Source organism: Mastacembelus armatus, chromosome 8 (genome assembly GCF_900324485.2).
Source record: "Mastacembelus armatus chromosome 8, fMasArm1.2, whole genome shotgun sequence".
Taxonomy (NCBI): domain Eukaryota; kingdom Metazoa; phylum Chordata; class Actinopteri; order Synbranchiformes; family Mastacembelidae; genus Mastacembelus; species Mastacembelus armatus.
The window spans coordinates 3,321,085-3,347,987 of NC_046640.1; the positions used below are offsets into that span (position 1 = coordinate 3,321,085).

Below are 26,903 nucleotides of genomic sequence, written 5' to 3' on the forward strand. Positions count from 1 at the left end.
GCTCTAAAATTGCTGAATACCATATTATGCGTCTCAAAACATACTGTAACTTAAGTGCATAAAAAAGATATGGGATTGTAGGTCCCCAGGACAGCTGACTGTGGTGGTGAAGTTGGCAAACTGCACTGATGTCTTGTTTCCATAGAATAAGTACATTCTCCCTGAGAGAGAGACAGAGTTGTTAAAATGCAAGATCACAACTACTTGGCAACAAACTGAGGCAAACCAGTTTAAGCTCATTTTACTAAAGTCAGTATGCTCTTTGTTGTATAGCAGTAACTCAGGAAAATCGGGTTAAATATAGTGCAGTGGTGTGTGTGGGCATATATGATACAAGGACAGGTGACAAATTTAAGAAAAAAAAAAAAAGATAAATGGTCTTAGCTACCTGCTGAACCACCTTAACGGCTTCAGTGCACAATGGTATTGATTTTACAAGCCTCTGTACTCTGTACTACAGGATGGAATACCATTCTCAAAAGATATTCCCTCATTTGGCATTTTGATGATGGTGGTGAACATTAACATGACAGCCAATACCAACCAACGTGTCATAGGTGTACAGTTTGCTTGCAATCCGATGACTGCAAAGGGCATTGCATATGATTCACAACACTTTTACACTTTCAGAAACACCTTGTGCCCTATGGATGGGGGTATTGTTACCCTGGAAGAGACCATTCCCATTAGGCTAGAAAATGTTTCATCATACAATAAAGGTGATCATTCAGAACAAGCTTTGTATTGACATGCAGTGATCCTCTAAGGGGACAAGTGGACCCAAACCAAGCCTCAGTAAAATACCGCCCACAGTACAGAATCACCAGGTTATCTCTCTGCAAGGGTCAAGTATAGGGCTGCAGCTATTAATTATTTTTGGAGTCGAGTATTCTACTGAATATTTCAGCGATTACTCGAGTAGTCGGATAAAACATACTTTTGCATTTTTAAACAATAATACTATTGTGAGATGCATGACAGAAATGACAGGTTACCTTGAAATCTTGTGTCGGCTTCACTGGGTGAGCCAGTCTGGATTCTTTCTTTTCAGATGTTGAAGCACTGATGAAGTGCTGTTATGGTACGCCAGTTCTACTTTACAATACAAGCAATGCACTGTGTTGTCATCTTTTGTAAATTTGAAATCATCCCAAACTTTGGACATTTTCTGCCTTTTACGGATGGTTTCCCTCTCTGCCATAGCAACAACTACTGATACTGAAATGCGTTGTGTGACAGTGATTACGGTCCATGTGGAACAATGATCCCTAGGCAGAGCAGGTTGCATAACGCATAAGTGTTAGTAATTAAACAAATCCTCAGGCTAAAGAATTTGCTTTGAGGAATTGTTGTAATCGAATTCCTCAATTTCCTCAAGGGTTCGTCGCAGCCCTAGTCAAGTATTCAGGTTTTTCATTACATTTGTCACCCATCTGTTGAGTACATCGCAATCCTCTGAACCCACTGTTCTGTTCAATGCATTACACCTATATATTGTTTCTGTTCCACCATCATTAAGGATGTCTTGTTGTCTGGAGGAAAGCAAAGCGAAGAGGTTGCTTGGCGGAGACATGACGGAGGGAGGACACAAGGCCATTGTCCATGTAAGTCTTCTATATACCAACACAACTAGCAGAGCTATCAGTTCACTTTTTTTAGTTGCCTCTTTTTTCCTGCATCTTGTTTTGTTTTATTTCACTTATAAAGCGCACACTAATACAACTACTGTTGCCCAAGATGCTGTACAAATAAGTAAAATAAATTTTTAAAAAAACCAATGTAAAACAATTACAGAGATAAATTCAAGGTAAACACAAAAGATTCAATGACACCTCTCAGTTTTAAATGTGAATATAGTTGGAGCTGCATTAACATACAGGGGTAAAAGATTCCACAGTCTAGGTGCAACTACTGAAAAAGCCCGGTCTCCCCTAAGTTTTAAACTAAACCTAGGAACAATCAGAAGCAGCTGATCAGATGATCTAGGAGATCTAGTAGGCGTGTGTTAAGAAAGTCTGCAAGGTAAGGAGATGCCAAACCAATCTTGCATGGGAAGGCAGAAGGAAAAGCCAGTGAGGGTACAATTAATTAAACTGAGATGTCCACACAGAACCTCAACGCTGATAATCACAACAGGTGGAAATGCTAAGCCCCTCAGTCAGCAAATCTTCCCAGAGCACAGCCATTTATGCTTTAAAAATCACCAGACCATTGTGGCCATTTAACAATAAACAAAAATTCAATTCAATTCAGTTCAGACCCCAGCCAGTTTTCATGACATCTGTTCAAGTCATGGAGAGGAAGGTGAGACAGCGTCTCTTTAATTGGGCATTGGTGCAGTTGGTGTGTGTAAGATGGCTAAGAGAACGACAGTCAGACCTTTTGCTCTACACCTGTAAACATGTGGTAGATATGATGTGAGTTATTAACGTGAGTTACCATCCTTCCTTCATAATCTCCCATGCTGCTCTGGCAATAAATAGCTTACCACTACCTTCCTATTAGTGGCGACAGCGATGTTGATCCATGGGCAAATCATGTAGTATCAAAACACAATGCCGTGATGTCATGAATATTAAGTACATACACATTGTTTTTGTATAGAAACACAGTTCAGAACTGAACTGACTGTGATGTCTTGTAGTTTCAATTTTATCAATTGTGTACATTAAAGAAATTATACATTACATTGAACAAATTATTTCACAAAGTTTGAGATGATTTCAAAGTGTGTCCTGTAATTACAGGGTATCTGCAGGTTTCTAAGAGCTAGATTTAAGACTTTTTAAGACCTTTTTAATACCACGCTGAATGAAATTTAAGACCACTTTTGTAGAAATAAAATAAAACAACCCACAATACAACCAATTACCATATAACACACTGTTTATTGATATAAACTGTTTACACACCGTTTGATTTATTGAGTAAAACAAAAATAAAATGCCAGGTGTTTTCCGACAGGTTTCCGCAGCCGCTTTGTCTTATTCACACCGCATGTGGGTCTCCAAAGCTTTCATACCCATTGTTCCGAGTTTTACATTTTTTTGCACAGCCTGCACCGGACCTCGAACACGTTGCCACTAACTGGACTTAACCACGGCACAAAATTAGGGTTTTGTAACCAATTGTCATTAAATTTACATTTACCCATGGCAAAAGACTAATGCTGAAACTTTCCCGCAGTTCACGCAGCTGCCGGAAAGCATGTGTTAAATAAACTCCCCTCAAACGTGTATTTTAGTTGGTTCCGCCTATTTCGTTCTGCGTAACAACAAATACGCGAAAGGCTTTCAAATTGATTTCAAGATGAAAATAAAATCTTCTTTATGGGGTCGGTTAGATTTCATTTTAAGACCTTTGAAACGCGAATTTAAGACATTTTAATGCTAATTAAGGCCTTAGTTTTATAATATGGAATTTAAGACTTTTTAAGATCCGCGGACACCCTGAATTAGTATTACAGGTGTTTTCAAACTTGTAATCATTCAGTCAGCCTATTTAAATGATGAAAAAGAGTCGCTGTGCTCTTTGGTATCATTGTGTGTACCACACTGAACATGGACCACAGAAAGCTATGGAGAGAGTTGTCTCAGGAGATTAGAAAAAGAAATACATAGACAAGCATGTTAAAGGTAAAGGCTATAAGACCATCTCCAAGCAGCTTGATGTTCCTGTGACTACAGTTGCACATACTCAGAAGTTTAAGATCCAGGCGACTGTAGCCAACCTCCCTGGACGTGATCGCAAGAGGAAAATTGATGCCAAATTGAAGAGACATATAATATGAATGGTAAGAGCCCAGAACAACTTCCAAAGAGATTAGAGATGAATTCCAAGATCAAGTTACATCAATGTCGGATTGCACCATCCGTCGCTGTTTGGGCTAAAGTAGACTTATACAGATACAAAGATACAGATGTCATCGTCGACGACAGAGGAGGATTCCACTGTTGAAAGCAAATCACAAAAACGTGACACTGGAATTTTCCAAAAGCTTCTGGGAGAATGTCCTTTGGATAGATGAGACAAAACTGGAGCTTTTTGGCAAGTCACATCAGCTCTATGTTCACAGACACAAAAATTAGGCATACAAAGAAAAGAAAACCTACCCTGTACCTACTGTGAAACATGGAGGAGGCTCGGTTATGTTCTGGACTTTGCTGCATCTGGCACAGGGTGTTTGGAATCTGTGCAGGGTACAATGAAATCTCAAGACTATCAAGGCATTCTGGAGCGAAATGTGCTGCCCAGTGTCAGAAAACTTGGTATCAGTCACAGGTCATGGGTCCTCTAACAGGATAAAGGCCCAAAACACACAGCTAAAACACTCAAGAATGGCTAAGGACAAAACACAGGACTATTCAGAGTGGCTTACTATGAGCCCTGATCTAAATCCTATTGAACATCTGTGGAAAGAGCTGAAACATGCATTCTGGAGAAGGCACCCTTCAAATCTGTGTGCTCAGGAGGAGAGGGCCAAAACACTTGTCGACAGGTGCAGAAGGTGAGCACCTGGCGGCCAGGTATCCCCCCATGGGGCCCAGCCAGGCAAAGCACAAAACAAGGACATGGGGCCGCACTCCTGTGGGCTCACACCCGCATGAGTATCCATAAGGGGCTGGTGAAATGTGGATTGGGCAGTATTCGAAGGCGGGGGCCTCGATGACCCGATCCCGACTCTGAAACTGGCTCTAGGGACATGGAATGTCACCTCGCTGAGTGGGAAGTAGCCTGAGCTTGTGAAGGAGGTTGAGCGATACTGATTAGAGATAGTCGCACCCACCTCCATGCACAGCCTGGGCTCTGGAACCCAACTCCTTACGAGGGATTGGACTCTTGTATTCTGGAGTTGACAGAGGGGAGAGGTGGCGGGCTGGTGTGGGCTTGCTTCCCAGCCGCCAGGTGTTGGAGTTTTGTAGAATGAGAGGGTCGCTTCCCTGTGCCTTCGGATCGGGGACAGGTTTCTTAATGTTGATTCGGCCTATGGGCCAAGCAGCAGTACAGAGTACCCAGCCTTTTTGGAGTCCCTAGGAAGGGTGCTGAAAGGTGCTCCAACTGGGGACTCCATCATTCTGCTCGGAGACTTCACGTGGGCAGCGCCAGTGTAACCTGGAGGGGCGTGATTGGGAGGAATGGCCTCCCCAATCAGAACCCGAGTGGTATTCTCTTGTTAGACTTCTGTGCTAGTCACAGTTTGTCCATAACAAACACCATGTTCAAGCATAAGTGTGTCCACCAGTGCACATGGCACTAGAACACCCTAGGCCGTAGATCGATTATCGACTTTGTGGTCATGTCATCTGACCTTCAGCTGTATGCCTTGGACACTCAGGTGAAGAGAGGGGCAGAGCTGTCAACTGATCACCACCTCCACTGACGGAGGAAGATCAGACTCGACAGACATAAATGTATTGTGAGGGTCTGCTAGGAATGTTTGGCCTAACCCTCTGTCAGAGAGGTCTTCAACTCCCACCTCCGAGAGAACTTCAACCAGATCCCAAGGGAGGTTGGGGACATCGAGTCTGAATGGACCATGATCTCCACCTCCATCATCGACGAAGTGGCCCGGAGCTGTGGTCACAAGGTCTCTGTTGCCTGTCATGGCAACAATCCCCGAACCCGGTGGTGGACAGTGGACATAAGGGATGCTGTCAAGCTAAAGAAGGAGTCCTATCGAGTCTGGCTGGCTTGTGGGATTCTTGAGGCAGCTGACAGGTACCAGCAGGCCAAGCGTGCTGCGACCCAGGCAATGGCGGAGACAAAAACTCGGGTTTGGGAGGAGTTTGGTGAGGCCATGGAGGACTATCGGTCGGCCTCGAGGAATTTCTGTCAAACCATCGGGCAGCCCCAGGAGGGGGAAGCAGTGCTCTGCCAACACTGTATACAGTTGAAGTGTATACGATTATTTTGGTCATTATTAAAATCAGCATTATTTTACGATTACTCGTTGACTTTGGAAATATGTTGCATTTATTGAACAAAACAATAAATTCTCCATGAAACAAATAATATATATTCATATGGATAAATAGCACAAAAAAATAATGCACTTCCACAATCTCTTAAAAACAAACAACATAATATCAGATGAAATAATAAAATTAGACAGGGTGACGGCGTCTATTATTAATTAATTAATAATTATTATTATTGTTAATAAAATTTTCTGGCTTTCTCCTGGTTAGAGAATTCACTTCCTGTTGCAATTGTGTTGTGCTGTATAGCTCGTCTACGGATTAGCAACAAACTAGCTTTAGTCTAACACGCCTGAACACTAACTAAACTCTCTGAATCAATAATTGCTATATATTCCTGTACTAGTGAAGTACCTTTATATTTTATCCTGTATTTCTTGCGCTTTCCAGACTTAGCACTTGTTAGCCTACCAGTTAGCTTAGCTAGCTAGTAACGTTAGCATGGCTTCTCTCGCTCTCTCCTGCTCGGTGTGCCACATGTTTAGTTATTCCTCTGCCTCCTTTAGTGATAATGATACTTGCAATAAGTGTAAGGTTCTGCTAGCTTTGGAGGCGAGGACCACTGATTTGGAAGTGCGGCTCTGCAGTTTTGAACAAAAGCCAGCTAGCCTAGCCCCGTTAGCAGGTGTGGAGCCACCAAACTCAGGGTCTGTTAGCGGTCCAAGGGCAGCTCCGGAGCAGACCATCGAATTAGCCTGGGTGACGGTCTGACGGAAACACACTCCAAAGCAGAAGCCCACAGCTCACCACCTGCCTGTTCACGTTTCTAACATGCATTGCTGAGGCCAGAGCAGGCGACATCGAGTCAGATTTGAAGCTGCTGGGTAAGGCTAATCGTAAACATGGAAAAATTGTTATTCATGTTGGCAAGTCACTAAAATTAATGTTAAGTCGGTGTGTAACTTTGCCAAAACAATGTCGGATTCTGTAATTTTCTCTGGACCCTTCCCCAATCTGACCAGCGATGACATGTTTAGCTGCATGTCGTCGTTCTGTCGCTGGCTGTCTGGGTGGTGCCCAGCAAATGATGTGGGCTTCATAGACAATTGGGCCACTTTCTGGGGAAAACCTGGTCTGGTAGCGAGGGACGGTATCCATCCCACTTTGGATGGTGCGGCTCTCATTTCAAGAAATCTGACTGGGTTTATTAGCCAACATAAAGTTTGACAATCCAGGGTGGGGACCGGGATGCAGAAACTCAGTCTAAAACACCTCTCTGCAGTTTCCTTAAAGCCACCACGCCCCCAAACCACATAAAGACTGTGTCTGCCCCTCGAACATCTAAATCAGACCACTCCTCTTCCTGAACAGAAAAACAGAACAGTCAGATGTGGATTATTAAATATTAGGTCTCTTTCATCTAAATCTCTGTTAGTAAATGATTTGATAACTGATAACTGGCTGCAGCAGGATGAATATGTCAGTCTAAATGAATCAACTCCCCTCAGCCACAAAAATTGTCATGTTCCTCGAAGCGCAGGTCGGGGGGGAGGAGTAGCTGCAATCTTCCACTCAAACTTATTATTAAACTTTCATCCTCAGAACAGTTATAACTCATTTGAGAGCCTCACTCTTAGTCTCTCACATCCAAACTAGAAAACACAAAAACCAGTTCTACTTGTCATTGTGTACCATCCACCTGTCCCTTACTCAGAGTTTTTAACTGAATTTCCAGACTTCCTATCTGATTTAGTGCTTAGTTCAGATAAAGTCATTATAGTGGGGGATTTTAACATTCATGTAGATGTTAAAAAATAATAGTCTCAGCACTGCATTTAATTCAATATTAGATTCAATTAGTTTCACTCAAAATGTTAATAAACCCACCCACTGTTTCAATCACACTCTTGATCTTGTTCTGACCTATGGCATCGAAATTGAACACTAGAATTTGAATTTAAGATGATGGATCATGCAGCATTTGGAGGAAAATTCCATTACAGTAGATGTTTAGACAATGCTGTTAATAAATTTAAGAAAATGATTTCATCTTTACATCTATGCCATGTGCCAACACAGTGGAGGGCAGCTGCCTCAATCCTACTCCCTGTCAAATTGATTATGTTGACAGTGCTGTTGCCTCACTGCGTGAAACATTTGATACTGTGGCTCCTCTGAAAAAGAAGTTAGTGAACCAGGGGAGATTAGCTCCATGGTATAGTTCACATATTTGTAGCTTAACCCTCAGGGGTCAACGTATGCTCTGGCGCGTTTTGTGGCATCTTCTTCTGATAACGGCAAAATGAACTTAAATTACTCCATCAATTTTGATCACACAGATTAGAGCAATATGTCATTCAAATCTGTAAAGGGTCTAGTTTTATTTGTATACACTCATAATAACAACAAAACACTGTGCTTTTGTAAAATAAAGAAAGCAGACAGGGTGCGCTCTCTGTCTATCACCTCTCTTCACCGACACCTAAATAAAACATCCAGAATCTCAGCGAATACTTGCCTCGAAGACATGAGAAATTGCTTTTTTTTTGTTTTTTTTTACCACATCCCCACAACATCCCGCTTTATTACATGTAGGCACAAAGCAACATTGTTAGGATTAGACAAAGATCAGGGCTCGAGTTAAAATAACCTTTATCATTGTGTTTGCAATAATAAATTGTGGTTATGGTAATGCTTTTCTGTGGTAACTCACCCAAATTCTGACGATACTCTGACTTTATGCCAATCTGGAGCAGCTGATTCTCAAAGAGAACCCCGTTGTTCTTGCACACAAACCTGTAAGATGAAAGCATTTGTAGGATTAGTAAATACTGTAATGTCACTTTGTCAGCAGCAGGATTTTTAGTGTTTCCACTATATAAGCGATTATACAACACGACAACGCTTGTAGGGAACACAACAAAATCTTGCACAAACATTATACCTCCATGAGTTTGGAAACCAAGTGCTCAGGATAAGAATAAAAACTATTTCAATTCCTTTTTGCATGTGTGCACAGAAAGTGGAAATGTGTTGTTCATCTTTGAGAAATAAAGGATCTTATCAACAAGACAATCACATCAAACACATTAATAGAGACCATTAGGCGAAAGATTTTCTATACCCACACATTTCAGTTAGGCTGCATAACCTCAAATTACCTGTACATAGCTTAATCCATATTCTGCTATGAGTCTGTAACGCAGTTGTATGCTCACAAATGAGTCTTAAGAGTTTTTTTGTTAGTCCACCAAATATAGACCAAAAGTGAAGACAGTTGTGCTGAATGTGTCAGTCAGTTCTTTTTTGGATTTGGTTTCACGTTTGTAAAACAATTCGCTAAGCTTCATGGCCAAACAAATCTCTTACTAAATATGTCAGTCAAATTTTGTTTCGTTTGCACAAACAAACAACACCGGCTTCATGTTGCATTTCAATCTACCAGCTAAGCAACTTGGCTTGGCATATTATCTATTATTTCTTGTTTTATTGTAGCACAAGAATGTTTACTTTAGAGCTACTCCTAAATTATATGTAGCTGTTTTGCTGTTTGTTTTGACAATAAGTTTGGTTTGGGTTTCCTTTGACCATAAAAGTTTTTGTTTAGAGAAAGGTCCACATTTATGTATTTTGTGACTAAGAGCAGCTGTTATTGCTGCAAAGAATCATGTCAAAGTTTGAAAAGTTTGATACAAGGATGCTGTTACTGGCACTTGATTGTATTTGTGAAACAGAGTGCCACTTTAATAAACGAATAGTAAAAAATATTTGATTCTCATCATCGATTCTTGTAGATGTTTTAAAAGTATTTCATATGAATAAAACATGTATAGAAACATTTGAATTGATTGAAAAATGATGCATCATTTTTGAATCGAATTGTGGGCCTCCAAATCGAAACTGAATCAAATCATGGAATGCCTAATGATTCCCACCCCTACTAGTAGGTCAGGGAAGAGGGGTCATTTATTACTGCAGCTACCTGGGCTCCAGGAGACTTCAAGTGTCAAAAGCACTTAATAAGTTAACACACACAACAAGGCAAATATGAATAATCCTGTCTAATTCAATGGTCAGTTAAAACTATTACAGCATTAACAGGTAAATACAAATCTGCCCTCATAAGATAAGAACCTTTATTTCTCCAACAGTGGGGAAATTCACATACGCAGCAAGTAAGGTAAAACAAAAAAAGGAGCAGAATAGAAAAATTAAACAAGGTATTTACAACAAAAAATATATGAAAAATACAAAAAATATAAAAGTAAGATATGACACTGCACTCTGGTATATGGTATATTTACAAATTTTTACAGTCTATAGGTGTTGGGATCAGCTGGAGGAGCTACTAGAAGCAGTGCTGGTTGTACAGTCTGATAGCAGCAGGAAGGACCTGCTGTAGCGGTCCATCACACAATTTGATGTGTGACCAAAGTCTGTCACTGACAGAACTGCCCAGCGCAACATCAGAACTGCCCAGCCTCATAAACAGGGTGAGAATCATTTTCCAGCAGAGATTTTAGCTTAGCCAACATCCTCCTGTCTCCCACCACCTGTACTAGGTCTAGGGGACTTCCAGGCTCTTCGTGCCCACAGTCAAGATGCTGCTGCCCCAGCTGTGTCACTGTGTCAAAAAAGGTCTCGAAAAGACCTCAGTCTCCTCAGCATGTAGAGCCTGCTCTTGCCTTTCTTATAGGGCATTTGTGTTATTTGACCAGTTCAGTTTATTGATGATGTGAACAGAGTCCGGTCTCTCAATGTCCATTTCCTAGTGTTGGCAAGGGGTGTCTGCGCCTGTGGAAGTTCACCACCAGCTCCTTGGTCTTCCCTGCATTGATCTGGAGATGGTTCCACAGACACCAGTCCACAAAGTCCTGGATCAGTCCTCTGTATGCCCCATCATCCTCGTCTGAGATGAGGCCGATGATCATCAAGTCATCAGAAAACCTTTTCAAGAAACAGTTCAGTGAACTGTACATGAAGTCTGCAGTATACAGGGTGAAGAGAAACAGTGCCAAGACTGTTCCCGGTACTGCAGGCTACTATGTCAAACACACAGTCCCGTACCCTCATGTACGGTGGATGGTTTATAAGGTAATCCAACATCCAGTCTGATAGATAGAAGTCCAGCCCCATGTGCTCCTGGTTGTTCCTCAGAAGCTTCAGCCGTATGGTGTTAAAAGCATGAGGGTAGTCATGATCCTCACAGTGCTCCCAGGCTTCTCCAGGTGACAAAAAGCTCTGTCTAGGAGGTAGATAATGGCATCATCCACCCCAGTGCCAGGCTAGTAGACAAACTGAAGTGGGTCCATAGATGAGGGCAGAGATGGACAAGGACCAGACTCTCCAGTGTTTTCATAATGCCGGCCTGTAGCGGTTGAGGTTCTTTGGGTAATGTCTTTGGTACTGCTACCACACAAGATGTTTTCCACACACCTTTCCCATTCCCAGGCTCAGGTTGAACAAGTGCATAATTATCCCACATAGCTGGTCTGTACAGGACTTGAGGAGCCTGGAGCTGATGCCATCCGGACGAGCAGCTTTCGCACTGCTTCCCATCTCTGGAACTCTCCCTGACAACATTCGTAACACCTATTCTTTATCCCTATTCAAATCACAACTTAAAATGGTTTATTTTCTGTTACTTTCCACTCTAGCTTTTCATCTAGTTAGCTTTATTAGGCAATATTTATAGTTAGTTTGTTTTACTTAATTGTTGTGCTCTGTTCATACAGTCTAGGTAGGGGGAGGGGGATGGAACAGAATGCTCCAATCTGTTGAAAAACAAATTGAGATCATTCAACCACCTCTGGTCCCCCACAGCCTGTGGTACTTTCTGTGGCCCAAGAGGTTTTGAGACATTTCCACACTCCATTGATGTTATTCTGCTGCAGCTGTTCCTCCCTCTTCCTTTACAGAACTGTACAGGTAACAGCTGGTTTTCCATGTACAAGGGGATTGTAAACAGGCAGGAGATGAACCAGGTTGTGATTTGACCTTCCAAGAGGGGGGAGGGGAGATGAGTTGGTATAAAATAGGTGTTGATAGATCCAATAACTTATAGTCCCTGGTGTGGCAGGTCAAATACAGGGTGAATGTAGAGAGTGGAGGACAAAGACACGTTTGAACTCCCCAGAGATAAGTGGGAGGGCCTGTGGGTACTGTGTCGGCAGCCTGTTCAGAGGTGAGTGCAGGTCTGTGTCTGGAGTTAGTGTAGCAATGTTTCTGTGAACACCAGGATTCTGCAATGCGTTTTGAGGTTTGACGTAAGCCTGTCCATCTTATTAGGGAGAGATCTTACGTTCCCCATAATGAGGGAGAGAAGAATAGGTCTGTACTATCTCCTCCTGGCATGACATAGAGCAGCGGCACGACATTCCTGTTTCTGTTTACGCAATGCTAACAGCGAATCCCTACCGTAAACAATGGAGATCTGTGCCTGATCTAACTAAAGAAAAGTCTAGCAAAAAAAATATATAAATAAATAAATAAAAACTATCAACAGTCAGCTATTGCAGGGGACCAGTGCTGGTGTAGCGGTAGTGCGTCCGTCCATATACACAGCGGACGCTGGCTCGACTCCCAAGCCAGCTGTCACATAACCTGCATGTCTTCCCTTGCTCTCTCCCCTAATTTCCTGTCTCTCTCCACTGTCCTATCAAATCAAGGCAAAAACTGCCCAAATAGTTATTTTTTTAAAATAAATAAATAAATAGTCAGCTGTTGGAACCAACCAACAAACTGGGATGTCCTAGTTATACAACAACACATATGGGTTCTTAATGTCAGTTTTCTTTAAAATACCTAGACATCAGCAATCAGTACCTGACCACTGACCAAGCTATTATTTCACATTATTAAGCTATGTTGGTCACGTGGCTGTAGTTCACCAAACCTCATACCAGTGGCTTATGGCCTATTCACAGTTAACTTTATTTTAACTGCTTATCTCACTTGGACAAGTGAAACCCATCATAAAGCAACTATACAGAGCTGCAGTTACGATAACACATGATAAAACCTGCACACAAAGAAAACCCTTACTTGTTAAGAAGTTCGTCTGCCTCAGACAGAGGAGGAGCAGGATCCTCAGAAGGAGGAGCAGAGCTGAAAGATCACAGGACAGCATAGAGATGAAGAAACAGCCCACAGGACAGAGGAGGGATAGATATAGACAGGCAACAGGACAAATGAAGAATGAGTGAATGGCAGGTTAAAAGGTCATACATTCAACACACCAAACAATGGCAGTGTGACAAAGTTTGGTTAAAATAAACAGAAAGAATGAAATGCAGAGGTGGTTAGTTAAAGCAGTTTACATAAACATAATATTATGTAATAGAAAATATCTGTTGGGCGGTTAACACAGTAAAACAAATGGTCATACAGATCAATCTGTATGTAATTGGATAAATTCTGCTGTTTTGTTTGTATACTCAAGTAGATTAAAATAGAAATAAAATAAATAAATAGCTATGGGGAACATTCAAGCTTTCACTCTTGATTCAACAATATTTATATTGAGACTTAATGAAATGCTACCCTTAAAGAAAACCTTAGGCTGAAAGTGAGTACTTTAACCCTAGTGGTTCAGTCCTGTGTACTAGAAAAGAACAGAACCAAAAGACAGAAAACTCACTGTGAAACACATACAAACTGCATCTCATTTCAGACACTGTTTGCATTAAAAAAAAAAAAAAAAAAGGAGTCTACACAAATTTAAGTTTGAAAAATATGTGTGCACAGCATTTGCCCTGCTTCACAAAAGCTGCTGTATAGCACAGAGATTGTTAAAAGGTATGTTTGTAGTCATTTATATTCAATTTAATGAACAGCTACAAAGTACTTAGATAGAACCACAATATGTATAATGTTTTATAAATAGAGTTGTTAGTCAATAGGTGTGTCTCCATCCATCCGTTTTCATCTGAATTTAAAGTAGAAGTGTAAATGCAGAAAAAAGGCTTAACTGAGGTGTAAAGGTTAGTGGGTCAATAAAAAGCAAAATGTAACAAAGTTCTGGAAACCAAGTAAATAAATCAAATGTGAAATGCAGTGAAGTACTTCAGTTTCATCCATCACATCAGAACTGTGTGGAGTGAGGGAGGGCTGAACAAAAATGTCATGTTCCCATTATGTTTTCTATAGTTCTTACATTAAGTCATCTTTTGTGCCCTTTCCTTCCTCAGAGGTTTAATGGTACCGGCAGGAAGATCAGCACCATTATTTTATTTACATAACAACAGTGGATCAAAACACACATTTGTTTTGATCCACTGAAAAATAATTTAAAATCTGCCACATAAATGGATGGAAACATATTTTACGTGTCACACACCATGTGACACAAAAATTAGGTACACATGGTAGCTTTTTTTATACTACAGCTAAACCCCATTGTGGCAGCCTTTGATGAGTGGGCTCACTGATCTACATCCCTCACTAATCGTAGGTTGCGCCAATACTAGCGTTTTTTTGTGAGATTTCTTAAAATTATTTTTCTATTCTTTAAGGAAATAACATGTTCACACTATGGCCATTTCTAAATGCCACACCTATTACTCACACCAATATGATAATATAAAGTAACACTGTCATTATATGTACATTTGGTATACATTTTTTTTCTTGTTAAACAATTTTGATCTACATTGGACAAACTCAATCTTATTCTCTCTTTTGTTTTCTCAAAACAGGTCTCTGCTTCTGCAAACGATGCACTGATAATGTTGTAATGATAGACGGCACTGTAACTAAACAAAGAATACCAATATAATCATAACTAAGCTTAGACCATCTTGTACAGGTTTCATGTTTAGTTTCTTGGTTAGCACTGAGTTAGCAATTTGGTAGTGCCTATAATGTCCGTGGCCAGTAAAACTTAGTCATTGAAAACAGGTACACTAGAAATGCTGCTACTAGAAATGAGATGCTGCTACTAGAAATGAGAGTGATGAGAGCGAGAACTGAATCCAGATAACCACAGCACTAAGCTAGATGGCATAAAGGACAGAGCTACTGACTGTTGGTAGATCTGATCTTTTCTAGTTAATTCAGTTACTTTGATGATAATGCAAGGCAGAAGAGCCAATTTTGTTGTTAGTTAAGGTCTAAAAATTCTAAAAGGCATCAGTGCATACGTTGATCAAGTCACTTGCATTTATGTGAACCTTTAATGTCTTGTGTGCAAGACCCTTTCCACTCAGTATAGTGAATATTAGCAATAGTATGTCCAATTCAAGTTGCAATAGTATGTCAAGTTCCTAGAAAGACAATGTGCCATATATGTAAGTTTCTAGCTAATTCTGCAGTTTACTGCTGGGCCCTTACTCCGAGTCACCAGAACCCTCCACCAATAGGGAATCAGAGGTCTCGGTGGGCTGTTCCAGATCTCTGTCAATGTCCAATCACAGTAGAGGACAGGAGACACACATTCAAATCAATGCACACACACGCGCACACACGCACACACACACACACACACACACACACAAGGAAATGGAGAGAAGGGAAAGAGAGAAAAAGACGAAAGACAGTCACATACACAGCAAGATAAAAAGAGTACAGACATGTGTAGTAGACCTGCCAATCATCGAGAAAAATCTACACCAGCACCTGCTTCTGTCATAGTTGACCCTTCAGACTGCTGCGGAACTGGACAGTGAAGAGCCAAAACATAATACCAATTTGTCACCATCACCAAATTTTAAGTGGTCCTCATACACTGCTAAGCAGTCATCGTATTACTGTGACTTGTTACTTCCCAACCCTGCCTTAGTGTTTCAGCTGCTTCTTGGTTGGTATTGTATAATTAAGTGTTACTAACTATTTTTGGAATAATGGAAACACTTTTATGCACATTAATAATTAGGTTGTGTAGATATTACCTTTAACACAAGAACCGACATTAAGCTACTCCCACATTTCCCTGATTATAAATCAGAGATTTCAAGTACAAAAGTACATACCAATCTTAAATATGAGTTTAGAACTAGTCTGACCGTTGCCAGCACATATCTCTGTATGAAAAAACAACCAACAGCAGCAGCAGAGTAGGAATCCTGATTGGCTGATAGAGATTTCTGAAGGTTAGTATTTTTGAAAAGTAAAATCAGCATATATTATCTGCCTATGAATGTCTCCAGGTTGAGAGGTCCATATTGGAAAAAAGATTGAGCAAAGAATGACAGAGCCAACAGAACAACAATCAGCACAGACACAACTAGTTGCACAGTAGACTAAATGCACAGACACCACAAATATTTACAGTAACATTACATGGAAACAACAGTACATGACAAATTCAGGGTCCTCCTTAAAAATACTAGAATGGCCCAGTCCAGTATGAGAAACACTAAATAGTCAGGGTGTTTATTTGTACTTAGGTAACTGGGTCATAGTTACCTAACATACATTGCATTCTACAGTAAGTGGATTTCCTGAGTTTGTAATTTGTTTTTAAACACGTGCGTGTGTATGACAAATGACTGCAGACAGGCAAAGTAACAGCCGACTGATGGATGCATATTTAAAATAAGCCCATACAAAGTACAACTGAAACTTGTAAACACACCAAACGAAGGCAGAAATACAGTAGAAATCAGTGATATCCCAAGCCATTCTTAAGGATCAGTCTCTTGGCTGACCTTTGCCAATCATAATGGATAGATATCACCTAAGATTGATCAAATTCATTTCTTTATCCTTTTCCAATGGCAGCTAGAAATCATTATCAGCAAGCTTTGCTGCTGCAACTCATACTGGACTTTGGCTTACAGTGGATTCTACATCTGCTTATCAAGAGAAGAACTTTCACCTTAGGAAACCGTCATCATTCACAGCAGCAGGAGGGATAGTAGGTCCTGCCTCAGAGAACACATCCACCAATAAGCTGCCAGCACTGGTTGAAGCAGCACCTACGGGAGGAGCAGAACGGATCCCGAGGAGATCTGCTGATGGTGAAGGGGTTGACTGAAAAACAAGAAAATGTACTATTTTTGTTACAGCTGCTGGTATTTATGATGACAGTTGTAAACAACCTAGCAGTTCTGCTTATTTGTGAATAAACTCAACAGAGAGTTTGCTTACAGCATTTGAGGCAGCCATTGCAGCTGTGTCTGGCCCTCGGTCGCTCCCTCCATTCAATTCCCCTCCCTCCCTTTTGCTGTCTTCCAGCTCTGTCACAGACACAGCACCAGGCCCCTTTTTCTTCTTTAATTTAGCCAGGATTGATGACTCCCTCTCCGGGAACGGAGGCATCTCCTCCAAGACAGTGGCCTAGGGGAACAGAGAGGGAACAGGTGTTATGCTGTGGGGTTGAACTGAAAGAGCTTTAGATACAGATACAGTTTATTTTCATAAGATTTAGTTTACTTTCAGGTGGTGATTAAATTATATCTACTGTGTGTGTGTATCAGGGCTGTTAAAATGAATGCATTAACACAAACTCATTTTCACAGCACTAACTTAATTAACGCGTGATTAACACAGCGATTTCCTGTTTGACCCGTGGCCTAGCCCGTAGTAGGAGAAGTCAAAAATGCAGCCATAGACAGTAAAGACTGCAGCAGCAAACAGAAATGGTAAATTCATTTACAAAACAATGTCTGCAGATACTTCGCAACACCTGCCACATCCATACCTTGTGAAAGATTGTTTTCACTGTCAAGGCATGTTGTTCAGAAAAGGTGAGTTGTCCTGTCATCTGAAAATGTAAACAGGCTTGTCTGTTTGAGCAACTGGCTCAGTGCAAAGAAAGAGAAATAATGGGAACTTGTGTTTTTTCTCTGTTCTTTTTTTCCCATGTGTTTAATAGACATGAACAAGTTCTTTGAAAAACATATCTATCGTCTTTGAAACATGTCTGTGTTCTTTATGCTGTATGTTTAGGATAGTTTCACTAATAATAACCTTACATTTTCATAAAGCATCCATGTTTGTCCATGCCCATGTTGATTAGACTATTAAAACCTGAAAAGTATTAATTTAAGGTATATTTCAAACAGAAGTTGCGATTAATCATGAGTTAACTCATGACAATCATGCGATTAATCACAATTAAATATTTGAATCGATTGACACACACATATATATGTGTGTGTATGTATATATATATATATATATATATATATATATATATATATATATATATATACATAAAATATATATATAAAATATTTCCTGATACTGAAGGACCCCAAAAAGGGAGCAGTCCCATTCAACTACTGCCCACTAACCTGTCTCTGCACGACATGGAAGCTCCTGTCAGGCATCATAGAGCACAAGCCTTAATACATGAGCGGGGCGCCGAAAACAATGGGTAAGAACACCAGGGCAGCAAAACATCAACTACTGGCAGATAAAGCAGTCACTCCAGACTGTAAGACCAGACAGACCAACCTGTGCATTGCCTGGATTGACTACAAGAAAGCCGACTCAATGCCTCATACATGGATCCTGGAATGCTTGGAGCTATACAACATGAATAGGACTCTAAGAACCTTCATAAGGAACTCAATGGGACTGTGGAAAACAACCCTAGTGGCCAAACTCAAGCCAATTGCACAAGTCTCCATCAAGTGCAGCATCTACTAAGGAGATGCTCTGTCCCCACTCTTGTTCTGCATAGGCCTGAACCCCCTCAGCCAGGTCATCACAAAGACCGGCTTCAGATACCAACTACGAAATAGAGCAACCATCAGTCACCTCCTGTACATGGATGACAGCAAGCTGTACGCCAGGAGTGAGCGACACATCGATTCACTGGTTCACACCACCGGGATATACAGCAACGACATTGGAATTTAGGAAACTATTTGCCATTGGCCATTAACCCTAACCCTCATCCATGTGCAATTAACCAAGTGTATTTGCAAAACAACAAGCAAAGACAGAGAATCCAAACACAGAAATAACTGACAGACACGTAGAAGTGCAAGTGAAGTTAACAGTTTATTTACTTCAAAAGCTGAAACTAAGATTAAGAACATGCATGGCGAGTATTTTTTAACAATAGAGACCTTGCTACACCCAGGGATCTCCAACGCTGCTCTACAGCTAGCAGGCCGCAAATTACACTGCAGGGATCAGACCAGAGGGTCCTGTAAGAGCAGAAGTGGAGGACTTTGCATGTATGTACACAATGACTGGTCCTCACAAAGTCACATCATAGAGAGCCAATATTCACCTGATTAGATGGTGTGTTGTATAGTTCGTCTACAGACTAGCAACAGACTAGCTATAGTTTAACACACCTAAAAACTAACTAAACTCTAAACAATTCATTAACTGCTACATTCCGGTACTAGTCAAGTACCTTTCTATTTTGACCGGTATTTATTACTATTTCCTGACTTAGCGCTTGTTAGCCTACCGGTTAGCTTAGCTAGCTAGTTAGCTTAGCTAACATGGCCTCTCCCTCTCTCTCTTTCTTGCTCGGTGTGCCACATGTTTAGTTATTCCTCTGCCTCCTTTAGCGATAATGATACCTGTAATAAGTGTAAGGTTCTGTTAGCCTTGGAGGCGAGGATCACTGATTTGGAAGCGCGGCTCTGCACCTTCGAACAAAAGCCAGCTAGCCTAGCCCCGTTAGCTGGTGTGGAGCCACCGAGCTCAGGGTCTGTTAGCGGTCCAAGGGCAGCTCCGGAGCAGCCCGGAGAATTAGCCTGGGCGACAGTCCGATGGAAACGTACTCCTAAGCAGAAGCCCACGGCTCATCACCTGCCTGTTCACGTTTCTAATAGATTTTCCCCGCTAAGCGACACACCCGCTGAGAAACCGACTCTGATAATTGGCGATTCCATAGTCAGGAACGTGAAATTAGAGACACCAGCGACCATAGTCAAATGTTTCCTGGGGCCAGAGCGGGCGACATCGAGTCAAATCTGAAGCTGCTGGCTAAGGCTAATCGTAAATATGGGAAAATTGCTATTCACGTCGGCAGCAATGACACCCGATTACGCCAATCGGAGGTCACTAAAATTAATGTTGAGTCGGTGTGTAATTTTGCTAAATTAATGTCGGACTCCGTAGTTTTCTCTGGACCCCTCCCCAATCTGACCAGCGATGACATGTTTAGCCGCATGTCGTCGTTCCGTCGCTGGCTGTCTAGGTGGTGTCCAGCAAACGATGTGGGCTTCATAGACAATTGGGCCACTTTCTGGGGAAAACCCAGTCTGGTAGCGAGAGACGGCATCCATCCCACTTTGGATGGTGCAGCTCTCATCTCTAGAAATTTGGCCGAGTTTATTAGCCGACCTAAAGCCTGACAATCCAGGGTGGGGACCGGGATGCAGAGACTCAGTCTAAAACGCCTCTCTGCAGTTTCCTTAGAGCCACCGCCCCCCTCAAACCACATAGAGACTGTGTCTGCCCCTCGAACATATAAATCAAATAAATCAGAAGTTAACAGAAGATTATTCATAAAAACTTATGGCATCGAAATTGAACATCTAATAGTTTTTCACCCAAATCCTGTTTTGTCAGATCATTCTTTAATAACTTTTGAATTTAAAATGATGGATCATGCAGCGTTTGGAAGAAAATTCCACTACGGCAGATGTTTATCCGACAACGCTATTAATAAATTTAAGAAAATTATTCCATCTTTATTTACATCTATGCCAAGTATAAACATAGTGGAGGGCAGCTGCTTCAATCCCACTCCCTACCAAATTGATCATGTTGTTGACAGCGCTGTAACCTCACTGCGTGAAATGCTTGATTCTGTAGCCCCTCTGAAAAAGAAGTTAGTGAATCAGAGAGGACTAGCCCCATGGTATAATTTACATATTCGTACCTTAAAGCAGGCATCACGAAGGCTGGAAAGGAAGTGGCGTTCCACAAACTTAGAGGAAATTTTTCTAGCCTGGAAAAACAGTCTACTAACATATGAAAAAGCTCTCCGTAAAGCCAGAACTGCATACTATTCATCACTAATAGAGGAAAATAAGAACAATCCCAGGTTTCTTTTCAGCACTGTAGCCAGGCTGACAAAAAGTCACAGCTCTGTTGAGCCCAGTGTTCCCTTAGCTCTCAGCAGTGATGAATTTATGAGTTTCTTTACAAATAAAATCACAACTACTAGAGATAAAATTCAGCAGATGCTTCCTATACCGCAATAAATGAATCTTCTCCTACAGTAGCTCTTGAATCATCTGAAGGACCTCAGTTATGTTTAGACTGCTTCTCTCCCATAGATCTCTCTGAATTTACATCAGTAGTTGCTTCATCGAAATCATCAACGTGTCTCTTGGACCCCATCCCGACTAGACTGCTTAAAGGCACCCTGCCATTAATGAACTCATCTTTATTGGACTTGGTAAATTTATCTCTAGTATCAGGCTACGTACCACAGGCCTTTAAGACTGCAGTAATCAAACCTTTACTCAAAAAGCCTAGTCTTGATCCAGGAGTCTTGGCTAATTATAGACCAATATCCAACCTGCCATTTATTTCTAAAATCCTAGAAACAGCTGTTGCTAAGCAGCTATCAGACCACTTACGCAGGAATGAACTATTTGAAGATTTTCAATCAGGATTTAGAGCACATCATAGTACAGAAACAGCACTGTTAAAAGTTACCAACGATCTTCTCTTAGCCTCAGGTAATGGACTTGTTTCAATACTTGTCCTCCTAGACCTTAGTGCTGCATTCGACACCATTGACCACAACATCTTATTACAGAGACTGGAGCATGTGATTGGTATCATAGGAACAGCGTTAAAATGGTTCCAATCCTATTTATCATACAGATTCTAGTTTGTTCATGTCCATGATGACCCTTCCACACGCACAAAAGTTAGTTATGGAGTTCCACAAGGCTCTGTGCTAGGACCAATTCTGTTCACCCTGAACATGCTTCCTTTAGGATATGTCATTAGGAAGCACTCTATTAATTACCACTGCTATGCAGATGACACTCAGTTATAATCTATCTATTAAACCTGTTAACACAAACCAGTTAACCAGACTTCAAGCCTGTCTAACTGACATAAAGGCCTGGATGACCAGTAACTTTTTACTTTTAAACTCAGAGAAAACAGAAGTCATTATATTTGGGCCAAAAAATCTCAGAAATAACATTTCAAAAATTATAGCTACTCTAGATGGCATAACCCTGGCCTCCAGCACTACTGTAAAAAAGAGTTATTTTTGACCAGGACATGTCCTTTAACTCACACATAAAACAAATCTCTAGAACTGCATTCTTTCACCTGCGCAACATTTCCAAAATTAGGAACATCCTGTCTCAAAATGATGCAGAAAAACTAGTCCATGCATTTGTTACCTCAAGGCTAAATTACCAACTCATTACTATCTGGATGTCCCAATATCGCCATAAAAAGCCTCAATTCAATTAATCCAGAATGCCGCAGCCAGAGTCCTGACAGGAACTAGCAAGAGAGATCATATTTCTCTTATATTGGCTTCTCTTCATTGGCTCCCTGTAAAATATAGAATAGAATTTTAAATCCTTCTTCTCACATACAAATCCCTTCATAATCAAGCTCCTTCATACCTTAAAGACCTCATAGTACCATATTATCCCAATAGAGCACTTCGCTCTCAGAGTGCAGGTCTACTTGTGGTTCCCAGAGTTTCCAAAAGTAGAATGGGAGGCAGAGCCTTTAGTTATCAAGCTCCTCTCCTGTGGAACCTGCTCCCAGTCTGGGTTCAGGAGGCAGACACTCTCTGTACTTTTAAGGCTAGACTTAAAACCTTCCTCTTTGACAAAGCATATAGTTAGAGCTGGCTTCAGGCAACCCTGAACCATCCCTTAGTTATGCTGCTATAGGCCTAGACTGCCCGAGGACCATCGGTGCACTGAGCTCCCTTACCCTAACCCCCCTACCCTATTGTTGCTGTTCTTTTCTCTCTGCTCTATCCACTCACCCCAACCGGTCGAGGCAGATGGCCGCCCAAACTGAGCCCGATTCTGCTGGAGGTTTTTTCTTCCGTTAAAGAAAGTTTTTCCTCTCCACTGTCGCCAAGTGCTTGCTCATAAGGGAATTGTTGGGTTTTTATTTTTAGTTTTTGTAAAGTGCCTTGAGATGATTTGTATTGTGATTTGGCGCGATACAAATAAAATTGAAAATTGAATTGAATAGAATTAGAGACTCTGACAGTGACACACATATCTTTTATCTGTCACAAGAGCTATCAGCAGCTGTTATTATTTCTGTTTACATTCTACCCAACACTAACATCAGCACTTTCAGCTACTTACACAGCATTGTTAGTAAACACCAAAGGCCCTATCCTGATGGAGTCCATTGGCACGCTGACCATCATGAAGAGCTTCTAGAGGCTGGTCATGAGGAGGTGGGGTCATCATAGCACGGCGGCATGAAACTGAAATGTCCGCACCTCCTCGTAGAACCACAGTGTTGTTTTGTGAGTAGCGTTTGCCATTTGCCTCTCTAAAGACTTTTAAAATTGAACAAACAGTAATTGTTGCCAGTTTTTGCTGTTTGTGCATGACTCTTCAAGTGACATCACCCCCCTGGCCAGTCAGTGGCCTGCAGTCTGTTGCCGTCATTTTAGTACCGTCTCGGCTCGCTTGGAACCTCAGCCAAAGAGGTACTAAAAAGTACCTGGTACCAGGTACTATGCCTGAGAGTTGAGTAGTGCTGGTGGAAAACCCCCTTTTTGTTTTTTTTCTGTCCAACAAAGCTGTTTTTGCTAAAAGTAACTTACACTCTGTGCATCTTACTGTCTGGAAAATGTGGTACTTGCATTGGTGCAATCCTAAAAAAAAAAAAAATGTACCAATGATTCATACAATTGAGCTTCATTTGATCTAAAAGGAATTATAACTAACCAGGACATCAGTGCTAGCGATGGAAGAAAGCTTAAGATACTCGACAGCACGCTGCTGAAGCTCCACGTCTGAGTTGCGAATCTGGCTGTCGCAACGCAGAACCTCTTGGATGGTTGCCTTGGTCTCTGGGAACAGGTTGATAAATTTGATGTAGGCTGACAGTAGAAGGGCACGAGTTGGCACAGAGCACAGATGAAACTTGGAGTGGAGAAGATTGAACTGGACCAAGGGGCTGGATGATGGAATAGGAAAGTTACTATTAACAATTTCAGTGGTCAATTGTCAAATTAGTGTCTTGGCAGACAAAACCAACATACCTGGAACGTGGGTCACCTGCAATTAGGTTACCAAACTCTCCCAAAATATAGCCTCCAACTTTCACCATGTTCTCATGACAGGCAGGAGCCTGCAGTGCCTGGAGAACACATTGACTCAAGTTAATGTTTTCTATTTGCCAGAGAGCTGAAGACACATTTAATCTACTCTTTTTTTTAAAGAAATGTAATGTCTGAATTAGGATGTATTCACACCAGAGAAATTGTCCCGAAACAGAGGGTGTTTAACCCCAAAGATCAGTTCGTTTGGGCAGATGTGAACACAGCAATTGTTCAATTGTTTGTGAATAAAAGAAGCAGGCCGAGATCGCCAAGAAAGGGTGCTCTCAGCCCACTTCCATTCGAGCCCTGTAGCGTTTTTTTGGGAGAGTGAATGTTATTGACACAGCAACCGAGACAACAGACTCATAACTGTGATTCACACTCCAACAGAGGGGGCAGTAATGCACCCAGTTGCCAACCGTCAACCAAAACAAAAGGAGAAATCGAAGAACTAGAAGAAAGTTTTTTTGTTGTTGTTGTTTTGTTTGTTTAGCAAACAGGATTGTATTTCTACATTATCCAGAGAAACACAACTACACAAACTAGCCACACATGCTGCTGATGCACCATGTTTGTTTTTCCCAGGTGAACAACTGCGTCTTATTATTATTATTTATATGGCGGTTGGCAACCAACGTATAGTGCATTACGGCCACCTTCTGAAATGGTCTGAATGGATTCCCAGGTAAACTCTTCCTGCTTCTGAAGTAAGATTTGTGACCAATGAGAGAACAGCTGGTTCGTGCTTGCAATTGTTTACAACTTTGGACCGCTTGGGGCTGTTACCCTGTGAACACAAACTACCCAAAAGAAAAGTGCAACAATGTCATTGAAAGAGACAAAAAGTGGCAGAACAGCAACTCAAAGATTGAGGCATTATGTGAGAAAGAAATTGTTTATATTATATTTATATTTTATTTATACTTTTGTAACAGTTTATAAATTACCCTATACAAAAACAACACTAGTTCTGGGAAGTAAATATAAATTATAGCCTGAAATTTGCAAACGACTGATTCAAATAAGGAACTACCGCTCAAAGACAAATGATTCTACGTGTGCTACAAAAACTCCATTTTAATATTTTACACTGTTATACCTCAAAGACTGTCTTGGCAGCATAGCCCTGCACATCGTCTCGGTTGATGACAATCTGTATGACACGATACCACACCTCTTCACTGACATAGTCGCCAGCAATGCGGATGAGGTTAAGAATGGTATCCACGTACCAGGAGTAATCCACAGCATACTTCTCTGCAAGTATGGCCACTTTCAACACCTGAATGAGGAAGGTACAATGAATCACAATTTAATTACTTGATATGTAATTATGGAAAACTGAGTTAAATAAATCCAATGTGAATAATTTTGGACATCACTGTCTCCTGAAACCTGCTGAGTTGCTTTTTTTTTTATTTTTTATTTTTTTATTGTTGATAAATGCAAGAAGCAGCCTATGCAATCAAGTGATCTACATTTAGAGAGGAATATAGCTATTCAGTCAATGCCACAAAATCTTTCTTAACACAATTTCACACTCACCATCTCCTCTCTAATGGAGTAGTCTGCTGTCTCAAGATAGCTGAGCATCTCAGCGACAATCTGCTTGGCATTGCTGCGATCACACATGGCATACAGCAGATCAGCTGCCCTCTGTCGAACACTTACATCCCTCTCAGTCTACAGAGACACAGAGAGGGTGAAACAGTACTACTGAAAGGTGACCAAACTGACACATTTCATCATTCAGTATTGTTCAAAGGTATATCTCCCGAGGAACTGGCTTTAGTTACTGGGGTGAGGAACCACCTTGAGGGCATTGATGACTGTCTCAATGTGTGTCTTGACTGCTTCATGGGAAAACTCAGAGCTGGCCAGAGTACACATGCTCTCCAGAGCCAGGTAGCGCAGGTTAGTCTCTCTGTGCTGCAGGAACTGACCCAGTTGATTACAGGCTCGCACCAGAAGGTTTGGCTCACTACCAAACAGAAATCAAAACTTACTTAAAAGAATAATTAAATAAACTGGTGAAAAGATTTAGAAAATGAATTAATAAGGGGAATTGTGTCCATGTTTGATATACTGAATTAACAATATCAAATACTGTTGCTCAGAATGCCCACCTGTCATAGTGGATAATAAGTGAGATAGCCTCAAACAAGATTGCATTCTTGGCATTGGAGTGCTGCACCTTCTTGGACTTGGGTGGCTCCTGAGCCTTATTGAGGATGGTCTCCAGACACTCAACCAGACGGCCTTTGACAGCACCATCTTCCGGTGGAGGGTAGCATTGTAGCAGACGCAAAAGCTTGCAAGAAAGCCAAGGTGCTGGCACAAAGTAGTAGGTGTAATCTTGCAGGTCAGTGGAAGCAGACGACACAATCTGAAAAGCCAAGGGAATTTTTCATTATATTTATTATGGTCAGTCAAAACTGAATGCATTAATGTTATTAAAGTCTCAGGAAAGTGCAATTTAATATGTATCAGTCCAGTCATGGTTAAAATGTTTAGCAGAGTGTAATGGACAAAATATTTTTAATGATTTATTATTCCAACTAATTATGATCTTTATTATTCTCACAGATTATGATTTTTATTATTTTCACTTGTAGTTTACATTTACGGGTTCATTCACAGAGTTCACTGAGGACATAACAGATGTCTTGTGTTTTTCACGTTCATATCTTATTCTTTATGCTCTCCCTGACCCTGTATCACACAGTATGTGCAAAGCAGGACACTGTTTAACCAAAGGGGCACAGTGTTCCCAAGGTTGTTAGTGG

The 26,903-nt window shown here is 41.1% G+C and overlaps 1 protein-coding gene across 5 annotated transcripts in view; it reads right to left on the reverse strand.

Moving 5' to 3' along the window:
- Window positions 1-26,903, reverse strand: part of ap2a1 (adaptor related protein complex 2 subunit alpha 1) — a 59,554-nt gene that overhangs the window by 8,544 nt on the left and 24,107 nt on the right. For 2 of the 5 annotated variants that reach the window (XM_026326101.1, XM_026326102.1), the window contains 12 exons: window positions 26,244-26,503; window positions 25,930-26,098; window positions 25,663-25,800; window positions 25,217-25,399; window positions 24,058-24,155; window positions 23,741-23,972; window positions 17,007-17,195; window positions 16,735-16,889; window positions 15,249-15,311; window positions 12,963-13,025; window positions 8,632-8,714; window positions 72-161 (listed from right to left, as the gene is read on the reverse strand). In XM_026326101.1, coding sequence (XP_026181886.1) covers window positions 72-161; window positions 8,632-8,714; window positions 12,963-13,025; window positions 15,249-15,311; window positions 16,735-16,889; window positions 17,007-17,195; window positions 23,741-23,972; window positions 24,058-24,155; window positions 25,217-25,399; window positions 25,663-25,800; window positions 25,930-26,098; window positions 26,244-26,503 — 1,723 coding nt within the window. The remainder of the gene's footprint in view (window positions 1-71; window positions 162-8,631; window positions 8,715-12,962; window positions 13,026-15,248; window positions 15,312-16,734; window positions 16,890-17,006; window positions 17,196-23,740; window positions 23,973-24,057; window positions 24,156-25,216; window positions 25,400-25,662; window positions 25,801-25,929; window positions 26,099-26,243; window positions 26,504-26,903) is intronic. The other 3 variants (XM_026326103.1, XM_026326104.1, XM_026326105.1) reach the window with 3 other exon arrangements.